Below are 19,581 nucleotides of genomic sequence, written 5' to 3'. Positions count from 1 at the left end.
GGGGAAGGATGGGTGATTTGTTGCTGGGGCTTTTTTTTTTTTGGGGGGGGGGGGAGAGGCGGGAGGCGAGAGGTTTAAACGAATACACGTAGGTTTTGGTAGTTAGCTGCTTTTTGTTCTTGCACGGATCGCTCACTTGCTCACTCTCCAACTACCGCGACTTTTCTTGTCCCTCTTTCCTTGACATTTTGACAAAACAAAAAACAGAGAATGCTATTTCTCCTAACTTGCCTGTGCAGTTTGGTGGCTGCTCTTGTTCTGTTTGATTGTAAGTCTCCTACAGGGGTAATGACATCGTACTGTACCTGCTTTTACAGAGCTGTAGATCAATTTGCAACAACATTTTACTTTTAAAGGAAGATACTGATTTCTAAGCAAAGACCTTTAAGTCCATGTTTAGCCTAGAGTTAGTTCTGATACCTTAATTCTAAAGCTTTGGTAACAAGAATTAGCCTTCTTAGTAATAATAAATGAGCTTTGGTATGCAAATTAGTGCATTCCTTGAAAAGCAGAAAAAAACCCCCAACCTGTAAAACTTGGGAGCTCTGTAGATGTTTATTCTTGTAAGTAATGTCAAGTTCCAACTTCTTGTTTTAGACAAGGACTCCCAAAACATGCCTTGCGGCATCATCCACTGCCTGAGGTGTGCCCAGCCACACCTGCGACTGAAAAGGATGGCCAGATCTCAAGGTACTTGTCATCACATAAAATGAATCTTTGTCTGGAGACAATGGCAAACGCAGGCACCTTTGCGTTACCTTTACAGAAGTGATGCAGTTGGTAGGCTTAGGCTTTACCTCAGGTCTGTATCAGTGCAGAACATGTCCCTCCTATTCTGGAAATAATAAAAAGTGTGTAGCTGTGTTCTGTTCCCAGCTCACAAATAGCCCAGGTCATCTAATTTTAAGGTAGAAACAAGAGGAGAAAAGATAAAAATAATTCCCGAGTGGTGTAGAACCGGGACTAGAAATAGTCTGCAGTTTAACTGAGATAATTTTTAGAAAATCTGCGTTTTGCTTGACCTCTAGACTTCTTTTGTCATTGAGATTATTAGGAGTTACAGTTGTTACAATTACTTGTGTACTATGGCTTCTGCTTAAGTGCCTCTGAAGTAAATATTTACTCTATGAACACTCTTATAATAGCTAAGACCTCTTCTGATAGATCTATGCTTTTCTGTACAGAAAGAAAAGTTTACTTACCCACTTTATTTGTCATTGTGTATTGTTGGGGTTTTTTGCTTCCTTTTTTTCCTCAACATGTGCGCTTCAGGGAGTCTGAAATCTGGAAGGAATCAGATCACCCTTCTGTTACTCCAGCTGATCATGGGAATTCATGGTCTCCTAGTCAGAGTTACGCCAACACCTCCACTGAAGACAGCTCAGTCTTCTCTTGGGGCTATGATGTGAGTAGCATGTAATCATCCAAACTAAATGTAGCACAGTGAGTAGAAGGACATTTGAAATACCATTGCAAATATATTTCAGGATAAAAATGAGGATTGGATCTGTCAATAAATCATAACAGTAGTTATATACAGAACATCTTTTTTACCTCTTTGCCATCTTTCTCTCAGATCAAAACATATTAGGCTCATATTATTCAATAAATATTCTGCATCCCCATCTAAAACTTTGGAAATCCAAATCATTTAATGCCTAAGTGTGTCTATACAACATAATAAATGCTGTTATTGTGGAATCCCAAACATGAGCGGATGACTTTCAGACACTTGGTGTGAGTTTATCTAACTTCTGCATACTTACGTGTTTCTCAAAATATGGTAAGCCCCTAAAACATTATTTTCATTTAGAAATACTTGTTTTATTCTCCGTCTACCAAAACAAAGCATGCTGTTGCTTTCTGTGAGGCGAGGTGGAACTGTTTACATTTACATTACCCAAGAACTGACCCCATTTTCTAGCTACACGAGAACAGGTAACAAAGGTCCTGAGCATCCTTCACTTTCACAGTGTTTCACACCGGTCTGCATTGCTTTTTGTTTTGCTGTTGTCTGTGGACGTTGCAGGCAACAAATTTTCCATTTCATTAAAATGTCACTGAATTTTATCCCTCCTGTTCTGATTTCTTTGATGTAAAGTACTATGTCTTTAACTTAATATAATAATACAGATATTTCAAAATGTTTTAACAGTTTTTCTGTTGTGTCAATGTAAGCTTTTTACATAGCTACCATCAGTCTTAACAGCAGTCTGTGTCATCTCCGGGGGGAAGTTATTTAAAGTTAACGTCTTTCTGTGCAAAAGAAATAGAACTGTTTAAATCAGTCCCCGCTAAGCTTTAAACAAATAGTTGTCTTTTTCAATTATAAAAAAATTCAATTAAAAAAACCCTCCGAATGCTATTCACTAGGTATTGATTGGATAACTTTCCTTTCTAGGAATTTGATAAAGCTGCCACACAACAAGTTCAGCAAATGTTCAGACAAATTGATGAGCTTCTCTATGAGCAGAAAGAAAATGTGCATGTTGAGGGACTGCGGGAAGAATGCCACCAGTGGACATCCAACTTTCTTCATCTCAGGTATTTTGTTAATCAACTAATGCTAGTACCATCACAGAGTTATAAAAGGGTAGGGATGGAAACAGTTGCTTTTAAAACAATGATAGTAGCAGGGTGGTTTTATGCAATTATATAGTAGACAGAGATAAAAACATTGCTCTGGTAGCCTGCCTGCCATTGTCATTAATAAACATTTTGCCATCTCACATTTGGTTCCTTGCCAGAGGATTATTGCTATTTGCAACTGACTTGGCCTTAACATATCAAAATTCTCTTAGAAAAGATGTATGGTGTAGCTAAAAGCCATGTGCTTAAAATAATTTAAAAATCCTCCTACCCTAGTTGAGCAGTCCTTATGGCCATCTGTAAACTTAAATTTTAAATCTTCATTATGTGTACTTGAACAGTTTTGTCCATATTCAAAAGTCTTACAGTTAGCAGAGCATAAAAAAACCCAGCAAAATTTTCCTAATGTATTTACCTGACTCAAAGCAATCTGTACTGGGGAAAACTCCTGCAAGCACGTTTAACTATCACCAAGAAAACTGCATAGCTTCCTTAACAGAATTTATAGGATTTGCTGCTGTGTGTTCTTACACACTTCAATAATCCTACTTTCAACATTTTCTGATTTATTTATCCTTTGCTTTTGCCATGGCAGGGTTGTGGGGAAGCAGATAGTGATCCCCACAGATGAAGGGTATGGATGGTATTCAGGCTCACCTTCTGGCAGTTTAGGTTCCTCAGATGCAAGTTCACCACAAGAAAAAGATTCTAATGAGTAAGTACCAGCGGTTAACCCAGACCGTACCAAGGTGGGAAGGTAATTTTGTTCTCAGTGGACTGCAGTGATAGGCTTCTTAAAATGTGAAGCCTAACTCCTTTCTGTTAGGCTGAGTTTTGAACACAGCACACTTTTTTTTTTCCCCCTTTTTTAACTAGTAGTAGCACATTCAGAATAGCAACACTACATAGCTGGGCTTATTGCTAACTACAGTAAACTGGTCAGTAAACAGAAATACCTTTGCTGCTGCTGACTTCTTAAGAATATGTATGTATTGCAGCTGGGTTTATTGTTAATAATTATTAAATTTGTGTAGAACTTAATACAAAGCACTACATTAGTACTACTTTTATCATTTAATGTTTTAGAATGTTTTTTTAATTAGCTTTGATTTTTTTTCTGAAGTTTCAAGTTCCTTAGCAAGAATTAAAAATATCCAAACTAAAAAGAGTTTTTACTGTAACCTGTAATTTGTTGGCCTCCCTGCTGCTTGGCCTTAACTACCATGTTGTCTCTCAGTTCACCAAATACTGCTATTTGAAGTGGAGTAACAACTTATTTTCATTTCTGCTTTCTGAAAACTGTCACCTGTTCAGATTTAGTGTTTTTGGCAAGAAGGTACCTCTTTCTGTTACTCCCGTTCACAAAAAGGCTGACCGTTCCAAGTCTCCGACCTTGTGTTCTCCAGAGAGCGAAGAAGGTGAAGATGGAGTAATTGTCTCTGAAGGCGTAATGGAGGAATATTTAGCATTTGACCGCAGAGATGTGTAGGTATTGAATATTAAGATAGCAACTAGTAACAGTATCCTGGAATTCCTGCTGTTGACATATATATTTGGTTTTGATAAAGTATTTGATGAATTTATTTTTTTTATATATTTCCTCTAGAGAACTTTCAAAGGCCTGAGGTTGCTAGGGCACTGCGAATTCTCCCAATCCATTTCCTAGAACAATTTATTTTGCTAAATTATTTTTCTCAAATTTCTGTAATTTTTCATACTAGCCATTTTTGTGCCTGGTTTAAATAGTTCATTCCGTCATAACTAAGAGCCTGCTATGTATTGGCATTTAATAAAACTTGTTTAAATGCCATTTATTTTTTATATTAAGTCAAATTCATTGTTGTTTGTTATGCACCAGCAGTGTGCTGCTTTCATTTTGTACTAGCATTTTGGGTGGAATTGTACCTTTCCAGATTTTCAGTGGTAATTTAATTATTAAAAGTGGATTTGATGCTTGGCAAGAAATAATTACTGCTATTTTTATCTTAAGAAGAAAGGATTAAAGGTGGCATAAAGAGGATCCTTTTTCCCCTTTACTTTATTCAACCCAACAATATGAACATATGGCCTGGGTAAGGACTCTGGATGGTGCTATCAGTTGCTAACTACTCAACTGGTTTTAATAAATAAAGCCACTTAGCTGCATGGACCATGAGATTCAAATTGATAGGTGGCTTGCTTTGACCGGGCCAGAGAGACGTTGCTGCAGCAAACAGTATTGCTGTCTCTGTAAAATAATGGTAGAAGTATTATAGCTTTTTCTAGTGGTATCTCCTTTTTTCCAAGGTTTGTAGCTTTTTGATGTTAAGTACTAATTCAGGGAGCAGATATGAAAGCCATAATAAATGTTCTTGTATCAGTGTTATTTTGTCCCTTCTGTAACATTTCTTTTGGCAGATGAACATAAACTTTTTTCAGCAGTTGTCTTCCAGGTTTCACACTTCAGAATACCTCTTGCATTGTGGAAGAGTCTGCAGCAAAGGCCACTTGCTGCTGTGAATTACAGTTTTTCTCCCCTCTCACTGAGTACATCTAAGTGTCTAAAACTGAATTAAGCCTGTGCCCTGAACACCTCCTGGCTGTTAGAGCAGCAGGCTGAGAGTGGCATTAAACAGTCATGAGTAGTAACATTCCTTCCTCTTGTCTTCAGAATTCTGCAGTGACATTAGATATGGAGTCTAACAATGTGATGAACAAATATCACTGTAACTATTAATATTTATTTTTAAATGGAACTTTGATCTCCTTGGTAAATTACTTGTTATTCATGAAGTATCATTTATAGTCATTCTGTACAGGGAAGCCAAGGTGTGCAGTAATAACGTGATTGTCTCAGTCATTTTGCATTTAGGTCAGTGGTAGATACTGGAAGAAATAAAAGTTCAAGTGCCCAATGTACAGAAGCTTGCTTCTTTCAGTATTAGACTGTTATTTGATATTGGTGTTTATTAAACTATCAGCTCTCAGAAAAAAATTATTGTGTGATAAATACAGAACTTCTCCTGAAGTAATGTCTTCAAGCTGTTCGGTTAGCTGCCTTGACCTATTTCAGTTTAAGAGAAAACAGAACAGAAATGCAGCCTTAGCTGATGTTTTAATCCTATTAAATAAATGCAACAAAATATAGTAGACAAAGAAAATGTTTGTGGTACAAGTAATGCTTACATTTTTACAGCGAGGAGGAGTTGCATGAGAGGAAAATGGGACTGTCCTCTGGTAGATGGAAATTGGGGTTTCCTCCTATTTCTCCATCTTCCTGCATGAAGGATTCTGTGCTGACATTTGTGTTTGATGACGTGTGGAGTGAAGTCCTAGGCTGCATGGAAGAATTAATCTGCAGACACTGGGAAGGGTCAGCCTCTGGTAAGGATCACAGTTAAACTGCAGATTCAAAAGGGGATTTCAGTTAATTTTGCAAGGATGCAACAAGAGAGAGATGTATTTGGGAATAATCTCTTTGGGGTGGGGAAGGTTATTTTGTTAAGTGTGAGACATGCCTTCAGAAGACTTAGTAGAGCTTAGCATCTAAGAGGACTCTCTTTAAAAAATTTGGATTAATAGCACTGTCCACAACTAGCAATGCCAACAGTCTGTATTTACAGGAATTCTCTCCTGCTTTGCATAGATGATGAGAAAAATATCGTAACAGTAGAAACAATCAGAGCAGATGCTGGAAGCCCTTTGCAGTTTGATCCTCTGCCAGCATTGTTACCTCGTATGCCACAAACTAAAATGCCCTCAGTGACATCAAACCTGGTAAGTATTTTTAGCCAGCTGGTTTGCATAGGGACAAATCAATACAGTGCTACTTAAGCAAACATATCAGTACATCAGGGGCCTGTTTAGATACGTAACTAGTTTGGATTTTGTATGAATGCTGACTGTCCTTTCTAACACTTAAGTTCTGTTATTCCTCAGTTGCAAGTTTTAATTCCTACTTTTCTCTTTAAAATTAATATTTTATATATGTATTGGACAACCACGTGGTTATTGTTTGTTAATGATGTAGTTCTTTCTACATTTCAATAACATTTAAACTAAATTGTGAGATCCTATTCTCACTAGCTTACCTATAGCTAAGTCATCAGGCAATAGAGGACAAATCTCAGCACAGTTGTAAAACAGTTTTCTTTTCTCAGACACTGAAGTTGACTGTGTAATCCACTCCTAGAGTGGTAAGCACCAAAGCATTATCTGTTTATTCCATTTTAATTCAACTCTTTCCTTCTTATTTATTTTTATTTCTTTCTCCTTTATTTCTACCCCTGCCTCTTCCTCATGTTCCCCTTACTCTATGTGTAGTGCCCAAAACCCAGATGTGGCCGCAAAAGCAAAAAGAGGAGAAAAACACCTCAAGTATGTATGCTGGAGAGATTAAAACTCTGGTATTTTCTATTTGCTGTCGTTACGGTGGGTGGAATTCAATGTTTTTCCAGATCAGTCTGTATTCCAGGAAAGGAGTTTGCAGTTCTGTTCTTGACATAAAATGCCAACATACACTGAAGATCAGTTTTGTAAAGCTTCTGATTATAGCCATTGTTGGAAGATCCTGTCATGCAAATGAGAAGCTCAGTTGGAAAATACTAAGTATGACATAGCATGGTAGGAAACATTTTCTAAGCACTACCATTTGCAAGAAAAATGGAATACTAAGATGCCTATCTTAGATGGAGAAATAATATAACTGAGTATACACCTGGATATCATAGAAGAAATTAATGTTTCCTCCAAAATTACTTACAAGATCAGAATGTGTAAATATGTGTACACGTCACTGCCAAACAGTAATTTACTTATTTATTTTTTAAACTTTCAGGTAAATCTCTCTCAAGGGTCAAGTACTGGCTCTCAGCGTAATCTAAATAGCTTGATGGTGATACACGGGATCCAGTTACAGCAAAGGAATCTGCCTGTAACAGAGAAAATACTGTAAGAACTATGGCTTGTCTGTTTTAGAGCAGAGCACTCTCGCAGTGAGAGGGATCCAACCCAAAATATTGTGAGATAATTTTCTACACTGGACAAAGCAATTCTCAATTATTTTACTGCTTGTTTGTTTATTTGTTTGTACTGTATGAAACAGTATACTGCTATTACAGGTTTTCTGTTTGATTGGTGCTGGCTTACCACTTAGTGAGTGGCTGTGGCATTACTGTTGGCACTGACATTCTGAAAAGAGATGAAGCTCAGAATGGGATGGAGAAACTGATTTGCTCAGTTCCTAGAAGAGGACTTTTGTTAGATCTAGGCTATGGGTGTGAAAACTGTTGGTTACAGTATGTTGTTTTTTTAATCCATTCTATGATTAATTTTTACTTTTATACTGGAATCTTCAATCAGAAAGTTCATAGTTCAATTAAAAAAAAAGCCTTCTTTTTTCTTCTCCATCCCCTATTCTTTTCTAATTTTGCTGTAAATTACTTTATATAGTTATGTAAAAAAATGAAAACAAGTTATCCCTATCCATACATAATATTATTCATGTCAGATGTAGATAGATGAGTACTGTGGTAACAGGATAGTTATCTGCCATGTTGACCATATCTCATTTGGTTTTGTAATTCTTTTGTTAGGGATGTGGATGACAAACGGCCAGGCTCCAGTTCCATCCTCTCTAACAGAGTGTGGCCAAATCGTCCTCTAGAGCTCAGCACATCATCCCTATCGCATTCCACAAGAAGGCGAAACCCACCACCACGTACCCTGCATCCCATCAACACAAGCCACTCTCGTACTGGGACCCCAGGGTCTGTGGACGATGTCTTCAGGGGAACTCGACTGTATGTTTCAAAACCAGTTTCTCCCTACAAGTTACCATATTTAGAGAACCCAGCTTATACAAAAAGCATTCAGTTGAACAGAAAGAACATGAATTATTGAAGAAATTATCTGCCTGTTAAAACACAATCTCACCTGAGAAAGCAGAGTTGCTAAAGTTGATGTTTGCTATGCTATGAAGTGTGATTCAATGAATCACTTACATAATTAGGTACTTTTGCACACAAACTATAGACCTCAGTCTGTCCAGCAAATACAACCATCTCTTTCTTGACATCAGCTTTCTTTTTCTATAGCCTATTTCCAAGATTAACTTAAAAGTCTACAGTTTTTGGAGGTCAAACTGCCTGTTGCTATCCTAGCCCAGACTGGGGTATAAAGAAGGTGCTCCTTTTACATAGGTTATGACTGACCAAAGGACTCTTAATGAACTCAGTGAATGCAGAATCACATCTAGAATATCTTATTTTTGTTTGGCATAATGATCTGACTGAATGTAGTCATTTACAGGGACCACAGGGTATTAGGAAACAATGCAGGGTTTCATATACTTGTATATTCCATGTATTGTAAATTGACATGGTTTCCTTTTAGGTTTGCAGTTTAACTATAAACTCTAGCCTGTTGGTTTTTTGTCATGTACTAGTTAGAGACTTGTTCCTTGTCCCTTCCAGTATTTTATGCTTCTGATCCCTTTCTTCAGGCTTTGATCAATTTTACAATTGTTAACATCTCCCCTTTATTACCATTTATGTTTAAATGTACATAGAGAGCACTAGGAAAGTCTTTTTTAAAATGCTGATTATAGTTTGAAGCTTTTCTAAAGTATTCTTACAGAACATCCTTCCTTCAGTCAACTCCAGAACATGTATAGAGCTAAGGCCTCTTGCTCATTCTAGTACTTTTCAAACATATAGTAATATACAGACACCTTTCATGTGAAAAGGCTCTACCTAGAAAACAGAATACTTTTCCTTTTACATTCCTTCTATGACTAATGCTTAATTAATTTTGTATTTTGTGCAATTAGATTGGTTTAGCTCATTTTAAAAGGCTTCTAAAAGCACCTTGCACCTGTTCCTTCAAATACTCAAACAAAATATGGAGAAAGTAGAAGCCTTGTTTTGCCTCCAAGACATTTTATTTGACAGTTGTATTATGTAAAAGAGCTACAGTATGCATTTGCGTTATGTAGCTTTTTTAGTTGCTCTGCTTAAAATATGGCCCACTGCTGTTTTCTAGGCTTGCTGTTTATCTTCAACTGCTAGGCTGAAGTTAGCAGTAAGCAGTACTTCATCCTAAAGGTTATGAACAAAGAACAGAAAATAATGCTATGTCTGGGAACGGGCAGACAAGATTCTACCATTGTATGGTAACTGTCCATAAAGACGCCTTTATATATATGCACCTTTATTCTGCAGTACCAGCTGCACAGCATACTTCTTCAAAATGCACCAAATGAGGTGCTTTTCAATCACAACTAGTTTTTACATACACCCATTACCAGGATTTCTGCTGGGGTACTCATTCTCAGACTTGCTTTGCCTACATGCTTAATATTAAACGTTCTGAAAACTAGAAGTTCCTGTTAATAGATGAAAAAGATTTCTACCAAACTTCACCTGCTGCAGAACTCCTTTTAAGTCATATCTCTAATCGCCTTAACACCACCATCTTGTAGCAAAATTCTGCAACTATTGCTTTTAGTTTTAACATTGTTTGTCTACCTAATGCCAAACTGACAACTTTGTATGTTTATACAATGTCAAACATATAAACTTTGTTTTTTCTGTTCTTTTGGTGCATTTCAGTCTGACTGCACATGAGCAGCTGACCTCGCCCTCCCCACTGCCACTAAGCCGAAATAATCTCCTACCACCTATTACTACCACCAACACGGCAGAGCACACAAGCACTGCAGGATCCCAAAGGCAAACGGTAATAGGCACAATTTTAATATTGGATAGCCTAAAATTGTAGTCGCTGCTGATCAAATTACCTAACCCGAGAGTTCCAATTTGTTTGTCATCTTGTAAGTGGTAGCAACTGAAAGAGACGCACAAAAAATGCCATATCAACTTTGACTACCAGTATCCCCTATAGTTGAATGCTTTAATTCCAATTAATGCCAGAATTTTCTTCCTCCCCATAACTAGATATAGAACGATTGACTTGGAAAATTAGCTTTAATTCCTAGGCTAATTACTTTAAATGTACTGCTGCAATAAGAAGTAGTCATAACTGTTATTCTTCAATGCAGAAATCTCGAGGGAACTCAAGTCGAGCTCACAGTGTAACAACACATGAAGATACCCACCAGCAGCTACAGGAGCGGCTTTTCTTACCTGATCATTTCTCCAGGCCTAACACAACCAACGCATTCTTGGTAAAGCATGGCAAATTATACCAAATCATCCTTAGTTACTCAATAGTGTGCTTTGACAATTAACATAAGTAAACATTACTCTAGAACTAGATGTCATAGATAGGTGATTGGTACCAGGGGGTTCATCAAGTTTGCCATTTGATTAAATACCCACAGGTTAGTAGAAACATCATTGCTTGGCACTTCTGAAACAAATGGGGCAAGTCAGTTGTTCACAGATAGCGATCTTGCTACACTCCCCACAGCCTCCCTATAAGCAGCTGGTAGTACTACACTTTTCTTGAAGACTCCCAAGTTTGAGATGCTTGGGGGAAAAGCTAAGTGTTACTCTAGGTATAACATTTGAACTATCATCTGCACTGGTAATCTAGCATCTTCTGTGAAGGCTTAAGAACTGTGGGGTAGGAGAGGATGCTTTAAAGTTTGGTATAGACATTAAGAAGTCATTTCTGCAGCTGTATTCAGAAGCACAAGGGCAGGATAGTCTTCATTGCTTTCTTGCACAAGTTTGCTGTACTATTAATGTCCAGTCTGTTTCAGTATCAAATACTCTTGGTTTAATTTATTGAAACATGAAACCAATATCTTGTCCTATCAAACAAGTATTTTTAGCTAAGCTTTAAATGCTGTAATTTCAACAATTGCTTTTAAATAGCTGCTTGTTTGGTTTCTGTATATAATTTCAACATCCTTGACTTTGCAGTTACAAGTGTACAAACTTTGCAAAGTCTGTTTTGAAACAGAACAATTTTCAGAAGTGGCGAGAATGATCACTGGGCCAGGTGAAGGCACTCTAAATAAGAGTGTTATAGAAGTATATTTTCTACTCCTAAAGTTGATTTAACCCTCCTTAAACTCATAAAAGCTCTTAGACCATTACAACATATTACAAATTAGGTAATACATGCTTCAGTAGTTTATAACTGTATTATAATCTTGATGTTTAAAATTCTTTTCATGCAAAGATAAATAACTTGAACTGTCTTTTCAGCCAGATCCACAGCATCACCGTTCGTGCACTGTTATTGATTATACTAATCAATCTTGGACAAGCAGAGGATCAGCAGGTCCAGGTATGCTGATCAGTCATAGAATTTAATAAGATCAAGCAAGAGGTAGGCTTTTGGGACCAGGATGCATTGCCTACGTAGGTAATTACATTGAGGAGGTTTTTCGAAGTTCTATTTAACGTTTTAAAATTTCCATTATACAAGTTTCATACTTGCATATAGAGTATGTTTGGGTGTGGTTTTTTTACTACCACTTAGTATTTTAACATCATTTAAGGAAACTTAATGCAATCAGCCACAATACCCCTCATGTCAAAGTTAAGCACAGGAGTTGCCAATTTAAACAGGAACTAGCAACAACTACTTTCTGTCCAAGGATTTTTCTTCTGCTCAGCTATACAACTGAAAGAAATTGCATTATGTCCAAAAGAAACTTACTTGCACTGTATCTGGAAGAGATTGTACTAGATCTGCACTAGATCTTAGATTTGCAGTAGATCAACTCAAAATATATTTTAAAGCTAGTAACTGTACCAGTACAACTCACATGCATGCTCCAAAATCAATATATGCTTGTACTGTTTAATTAGTAACAACTGGATGAACTTTGTAGTGTTACTTAGATGAAATTACTTTTGGGTTATGCTAAAATTACTTATTTTTAATTGATCAAAGTACCAAGGCAGCAGGAAGGCATTTTTATTATGCATGTCATGCATACCCTTTCCTCCAGTTTTGCTTCTTTCACTGCAAAGTCATCTCCTTAAATTGCTTATGGTTAATAGACTTAGAAAATAGTATATGCTTCAAAATAGCTATGTAGTCACAACCAGGGTTGTGGTTCTTTTTTAATAGTAGGAAGCTACAAGACTAAGTTGCACACTTGTGTACACAAGCGTTACAGGAAACCAATTAACCTTACTTGTTTCAACTTTACCTTCAGAGATTTAGGTTTCTCACCTCATGGCACACACAAGGTCTAGTCTAATCAGTTGGGAGGGATTTTGTTCAGAGATTACAGTAGAGCAAAAGTTAACTTTTGTGCCCTAGAACAGCTTTTTTGAATGCCATCTTTATAGCTCTCACCTGAGTTGACCTGGAGCACTCCCTGTTAACTTTGTATTGATGCTAAGTATCACCTCCACCTGGAAAGGGTGGCACAGAGAGGGGATTGGATGCACTTGCTGAAAACTAGGGTCTGTCAAGACAAGTTACACTGGATTCCTTTCATCACAGGGTTTTGGGATTCCTTATGGAGTTGTCAGAATTTCCCCACATAAAAATATACTAACAAGATAGGACTGAAGCTGCAAAAGTTAATGGAAGATGCAACGGTTAAGGTAGCAAGCACATGGGTGATTATTAGGGGTCAGGAGGGGTCTTTCAGCTTGTTTAATAACTGAATGGCCTGCTACCACTAAGTGGTACAAGAGGTAGCTTGAGTTTAACAAAGGCACTAACCTGAAATAACTTGGTTTTAAACAAGAAACGATTGGTTCCTACTGAAAAATAAGTATCTGCTTCTCCTCTTCCCCCCCCCCCAAAAAGCCCCAGTATCTTTAAATGCAGGATGAGTTTTATGACCGCTGTATTAACAAAAAAAAAAAAAAATTTGAAATCAGCAGAAGAACTTTGTAGACTTCATGTCTACATGTATATTTTGTGAAATATCGAGGAATACAGTAGTTCCCTGCAATGCAGCAACTATGAAAGCACAAACTTTGCCCCTTTTGGGAAGGCCAGTCACATGTCTCAAACATGCATACGTTAAACACAGTGCAGTTGATAGCCACATATTAAAATAAAAAGCATTTTAGTTTTAAGCTAAAGGAGATTTATTTGGTACTTAGTTTTAATACCTGCCAGAATTTTTAAAGTTGTACATGATCTCTATTTATTAGGTCTTCAGCTGCATGGTTCTGTGAAACCCCACAGTCGAAGTGGATCAGTCACAAAAAGCAAAAGGGGTTCTGACATGCCATGAAGAAGTATCCATCCATCTCCAGAGAGTCATGAACCACCTCTCATTCTCAGCAACGTCAACATTGTTTACAGAGAGTTTTCAAACACCCTTCTTCATGAATAGTTATTTTTATAAGTCTAAGAAGCAGCTGCCAAAGATTAGAAGGGGTATACTCAAACATTCCATTTTCTACTAGTAAAAAAAGTTATATTCCAGTGGGCAGTAAAGCCTAACACCTAGAAAATCTAGCAAACATTCTCAGTCATTGCTGTTTTCCCATTACTGGCTTGTGACTGGTTCATGTTGTTACAGGCAGGTGCTGCAGAACCTGCTGGTTTTTTCATTAGCTCTACAGAAGATTAATCAGGCCTTCCACAGTGGCAGTAATTTAATTTTTTAAAACTATATTTATATGTTTAAAGCAATATTATGCTATCAGAAGCAAGCACTGCACATGATACTGCTTCTACAACTCAACTTAGACAAGTTATGAATCCTGTAGTAAATGCAGCAGATATTAACACAGTTGTGTAAAAATAAGGTAGCAAACCAGATGAACAGAATTGACCACTTAGCAGTAGCACACCACTGACTTGTCCTGTATTATATACTTATACCTCTTCCTTGGTGGCTGAAGAAGGTTTAAGAGGCAAAAAGGAGTCTCTTCCTACAAGTCATTCCAGACAGTATTCAAAGAAAGTACATTATTTTCCTGGTGAGATATTTTATGGTAATTTCATGGAATAGGTTAGTCTCCCTTTCTAACAATACCTGCAGTTACATAAGATTTCTGTACTCCACCATGAAGTTCCACAACCCACAGATGCAATGTAGCTTTTAGGAGATGTGTTCTGCACTGTGTGACAACATACCAGAGGTATTAGCTCTAGTTGTCCTTGTGGCTCCAAATACAGCAAAAACATGAAGTACAAGCTTCTCAGAATAAACTATTAGTTGAAAGTCTTACTCCCAAACAGAAAGTGCCAGACTGCAAGTAAGTGTAAAGACAAGGTGAGGATAACCACTTACTGTATTTTAACAACGTTAGGATACCACACAAAACCAGTTGTTCCCTTATAATCCAATTACAGAGCACTTTTTCCTAAATTTCCTTATTAATGTTTTCCAAATTACAATTCATAATGGGAAAGACTTGTCAGTATTCTTTATGAAGTGGCTCCCCTATTTCCCCACTCTGAGTTATGCAAGCTAAGTTATGCCAGTCCAGTTGATCCAAGCATGCTGTAATCAAAAAGAAGGGAAAAGAAGCCAAAGCAGAATTGTGCAAATGTAACTGGGTTAACTTTCCTTTGCATTTCTAGAGGGTAAAAGCAGCTATTGTCTCAATCTACTTAAGTTTGCATAGAGATAAATTGATGCTAAAGGGAGGCCTCTATTCACTAAACCCTTTCAAAAATAGAATTTCTCTTAACAGTTAAAGACTACTGGAACATTGTACAGTGTGTCATTTAGTTATGTCAAGCTACCTGGAGATAAGCGTCCCGTTTCTATCAGTGCCATTCCTCAGGGACCAAATTAGTTTTCTGTAGCCCTAGTGCATAAGGCTCACAAAAACATACAAATAAACTAGAAGAGACTTCTAGAAACAATGTATTATTTTATAGCTTAGAGTAGTCAGTGTGTTAAAAAAGTGAAAGCAGTCTCATAAGGTAATTTTTGGTTTCTGTACAAGTGGTTGACACCAGAGCCTTCTCCTTGGCTGTTAGATAACTATTTTGTACAGTAAAAGTAATGTTCAGGCCACATGTTATGCAACGTAAGGACATGCTGTACTCTCTCAGCATCAGGATAATTTTTGAAAGTAGCCAAGTAAAAGGGAACAGAGTTACCGTCTACCTCTAGCTTCCCCCCAGGAAGCTCTATTAAATAGTTAGTTCCTGAATGCTATCAGTGAGGCAATGAGGACCTTCAACTCAAAAGTAAGTGTTCACCCTCTGGCTCATAAGCCTTTGAAAAATGATCCACAAGATAAAGCCAGGCTCATTCCTTTGAGCTATAGTAAGTTGAAAACTAGTTACCCTTCAAATTTATACCTTTGCACACTATGTCAAATAGTTTAAAAACAGCTGAAGCAAAAAACTTCAAAGTATTTGCACATCTTACAGAAACAATTTGCTTCTGAAATAACAGAAGTGTTGACAAATACAATGAAGTAGCTAATCACTACCATCCTACAGCAGACTTGACGGTGATGCTATTGAAATAACATGCAATACATTTCTAAGCTTTGGAACTCCTTGTCATGTGACATCACAAACCCTAGAAATACAGAGGACCAACTCTGTTCTGTGGATTTTTAAGTTTATTACTTCACCTCAGTGTGTTAGAGAATTTCTGCATAGTCATATACATGCTGCAGTCTCATATTCTTCCCAAGGCATGTGCCACAGACAGTCAAAGACTGAACACTAGGTGGCCCTTTCATCTAATGCAGCATCACCAGCACATATGCCACAGTTAACAATATAGCCATATTTTCAGCTGCTATAGAAGTATGTAGTATTTACTTGACTTAACAGTCAGAAGAGTCAACGTGATCAGTTTGTTTTGAACAGCTACTTAGAAAACAGAGAGGACTGGAGAAGCAACATAGCACAGAATTCTGCAAGAACTCTTCATTTATTAAGTCTGCAATTTTCCAAAGTATCTTTATAAAACTACTGGAATATCTGAAAAACACCTGTTGGGCTGAAGTGCAAGACCTTCAAAAACAGCAGGTGTGTTACAAAAGAAGTGTGTGAACAGCAAAAAAATACAAGGTTTCCAACTCAGAAACCACAGGAATCGGCATTAAAGACTCTCAAAGGTGTAGGATTACATCATTTTACCATCAGCTGTACCAATACAAATTAGCTGTTTGGAAGGAAGGTGCTTCAACACAAGTTTAATAAACACACCGCCATCCCAAACATCACACTGCTTCCTCACTGTAACAAAACTTTTAGTCAAGAATCTGTTTGATCTTAACTGAAGAGCACCCAAAGGATTTTAAACAATAGCACCAGAATGCTTTGTCTTTCTTGTTGATGATGGTTCTGTGTCATACCTCCCAGTCACAGCAAGTTGATGCACACACACTCCAAAACAGTAGCCCAGAAAAACTCTGAAATTCTCCTAAATCTGCATGTTCCCATACAAAGTGATACCTGATATTTCAGCCTATACAGTTCTTTATTTCTTTCCTTTCTTGGCTGAAGTCTTCTTTCCTGCTTTTTTAGCATTACTCCCATATTTTGCTTCCAGTTGGGCCAAAAAGTCATCCGTTTCCTTTTTTCGATCTTTATTTCTGCTCTGGGGGAGGAAAAAAAAAAAAAACAACAAAAAACCAACCCAAAACCAACCCAAAACCAACCCCAAAACTTTTATATTTCTCAACACAGATATTCTATTGCAGTTAGACAGCTACATAAAGTCTTGGAATGTATTAAACAGGGAATACAAGCTACAGAAAGTATAGTACTGTTAAGCAAAAGCCTACTTGTATACTCTAGGCTCTATACCCAACTTCCTAAAGTATCAAGACAGAGGTAAAGAGAGGCTATAAGAATTCATGATGTAAGGCTAGGAAAAGCAAAACAATTTCTAGTTTAGACCCAAAACTCTATCACAGTTTAAGGAATGATAAAGTATGAACATTCTAGGAAGCCCACTGGATGATAAGAAAGAAGAAACAGAAAACACTCTGAAAAACAGAACGTAAACAGTATGTTTCTTTCCTCAATCCCAAAGAAACAAAAGCAAAATAGTAAGACCTATCAAATTCTACATCCTCGTGGAATCCCTCAGAAAGAAAAAATCATTAACACTCCCTGTCTTACTGCCTAAAACAAGAAGTTAAATATTTTGTGTATGCAATAAGGATATTAGAATAACTTTGTACATTTTTAAAAGGACGCAGGTAATAAAATCCATACCATACACTGACTATTAAAGTACATAGATAGTTAACATTAAGGTCAGGTTTTAACCTCAGGAACCCAGAAGAGTTGCAAGGATCCAAAACACAAAGATGCTCAGGGACACCAGAATTATAAGCCAATAACATAATTATCTTTAACAGATTAAAAAAAGCCTTACTTCAATCAGTGCTTTCAAGTCATCTTCTCCACTAAGGCCCAGTTCGTCTTTAGTCTTTTCTGCCTCTCTAGCTTCTTTTTCTGCCTAAAATAGTAAACCACCTTTTTTAAAAGAAGTATTTTGCACATAATTTGACAAAGTCTTCTAGTAGTTACCACTTTTTTTTTTTTTTTTGCATCTGTATACAAACAGCTGCAAGGAAACACAGTTTCCAAGTTTGGCCACAAATGAGGAATCAAAGAAAGCCCATTCTGGTTCCACAATTTAGTAGAGCGGAACAGTTTTTTGCTTCTTCACCATGCTGAATGTGATGCCTGTCCCCCATCCCTGTTCCCCCCACGCACGCTTTTTTTGTCTTAACAGCTATTACATTTTCTTTAACTTAGAGAAAGGTTACTGTGATGTGCATATAACATATTCTACAAAGTGTCCAAAAAAACCCAGGTTGGAAAAGTAGTCCATTTAGTCCAGAATCTTATTTCACACTTGCCAAAAGGCAAGCATAATATATTTCTGCCATGTATACTTCTTAACTCCAGCAACTCATAGCTTTGTAAATAAATGCAGGGACATGGTTACCTGTAATAAACCACTGTGTATAACAATGATATAAAAGAAAGTAGTACTAGGCAACAGCCTATTACAACTCAACAGCCTTTCACAACAATTTCAGGGAGGACAGGGGTACAGAACACAGGTGACCAAATGTGAAAATCAGATACTGAGCAAGGTCTGTAACCCAGCAATCCTGTGGCAAACATTTGTCTCGGGAACAGTTTCATTTCTTTCTACCAAGGGAGATTAAAAACTTATCATAAATAATGCTTTCTGTGGTCTCTGATTGATAGAACCTACCCGCCTCTTTCTTGCGGTCATTTTCTGCTTAGACTCTTTTACAAAGCTCTTGTAGCGTGGAACTTCTCCAGACTCAATGGCTTTTTCTATGATTTTCCGTATTCTTGGCTCATCTGTATAGTCCGCACACAACACAGACTGCATTATACTGTCCATGTCACCCTCAAAATCCATATACGCTGCTTTGACATCGGCTACCTCTTCTTCTGAGCCTTTATAGTTCTTTTCAAAGTCTTCAATGTCTTTTACCGTGATCTGAAGCAAAGAGGTGACGCTTCTTGAGTTACACTTCATTCACCAGCAGGGTTTCAAAGACAGCATAACCCCCTCCCCCTCCAGTGTTCTACACAAAGCTCGTAAGGGAGGCACGGCGACAAGTCTGAAGCAGCAGGCTTCCCCTTCCCGTAGGGTTTGCCCCCGCCGAGGTGAGCCCTTTCCCAGACCGCGGCCCGGCTCTCACCTTCTTGAAGAGCAGCCGCCAGTACTCCTGCCAGTCCCACTCATCCCTCAGCGCCTCACCCTCCTCGTCCACCGTGCCCTGCTCATCGTACAGGGCGCGCTGCTCCTCGTCGCTCAGGACGGCGTACGCCTTGCCTAGGATCTGCAGCGACACGGGGACCGGCCGATCGGTCGGTCAGTCAGTCAGGAAGCGGGCCGGCCGGCCGGTCAGTCAGAGCGAGCCCGCCGCCACCCTCCCGCGCTCACCTGGAACCGCCGCGTCGCCTCCTCCTTGGCATCAGGCTCAACGCGGTCGGGGTGTACGCGGAGGGAGGCGCGGCGGTAGCCGCGGCGGATCTCCTCGGGCGAGGCCTCCCGGCGAACGCCCAGGACGCAGTAGAGGTCGGCGGAGCCGAAGGCGGCCTCGCACTGCTCCAGCAGCCCCATCCCGCCAACGCCGCGAC

At 38.2% G+C, this 19,581-nt stretch overlaps 2 protein-coding genes across 2 annotated transcripts; one reads left to right on the top strand and one right to left on the bottom strand.

Moving 5' to 3' along the window:
- Positions 1–288: 288 nt before the first annotated feature.
- Positions 289–16,902, top strand: FAM149B1 (family with sequence similarity 149, member B1). The gene is made up of 15 exons (XM_010580002.1): positions 289–296; positions 598–690; positions 1,273–1,405; positions 2,402–2,544; positions 3,185–3,304; positions 3,904–4,074; positions 5,765–5,952; positions 6,215–6,345; positions 6,892–6,945; positions 7,406–7,518; positions 8,163–8,369; positions 10,179–10,305; positions 10,628–10,753; positions 11,745–11,826; positions 13,665–16,902. The coding sequence occupies exons 1-15, from the start codon at positions 289–291 to the stop codon at positions 13,745–13,747; spliced, it is 1,779 nt and encodes a 592-aa protein (XP_010578304.1). The 3' UTR covers positions 13,748–16,902.
- DNAJC9 (DnaJ (Hsp40) homolog, subfamily C, member 9) lies at positions 14,693–19,575 on the bottom strand. The gene is made up of 6 exons (XM_010579897.1): positions 19,385–19,575; positions 19,140–19,280; positions 18,680–18,934; positions 17,825–17,908; positions 16,894–17,038; positions 14,693–14,714 (listed from the first exon to the last, which is right to left on the bottom strand). The coding sequence occupies exons 1-5, from the start codon at positions 19,562–19,564 to the stop codon at positions 16,919–16,921; spliced, it is 780 nt and encodes a 259-aa protein (XP_010578199.1). The 5' UTR covers positions 19,565–19,575; the 3' UTR covers positions 14,693–14,714; positions 16,894–16,918.
- Between the last annotated feature and the right edge of the window lie 6 nt (positions 19,576–19,581).

This window comes from Haliaeetus leucocephalus, unplaced genomic scaffold (genome assembly GCF_000737465.1).
Source record: "Haliaeetus leucocephalus isolate CR32 unplaced genomic scaffold, Haliaeetus_leucocephalus-4.0 Scaffold687, whole genome shotgun sequence".
Lineage (NCBI taxonomy): Eukaryota > Metazoa > Chordata > Aves > Accipitriformes > Accipitridae > Haliaeetus > Haliaeetus leucocephalus.
The sequence above is the reverse complement of the archived record's forward strand: the minus strand, read 5'-3'. Positions and strand labels throughout refer to the sequence as shown.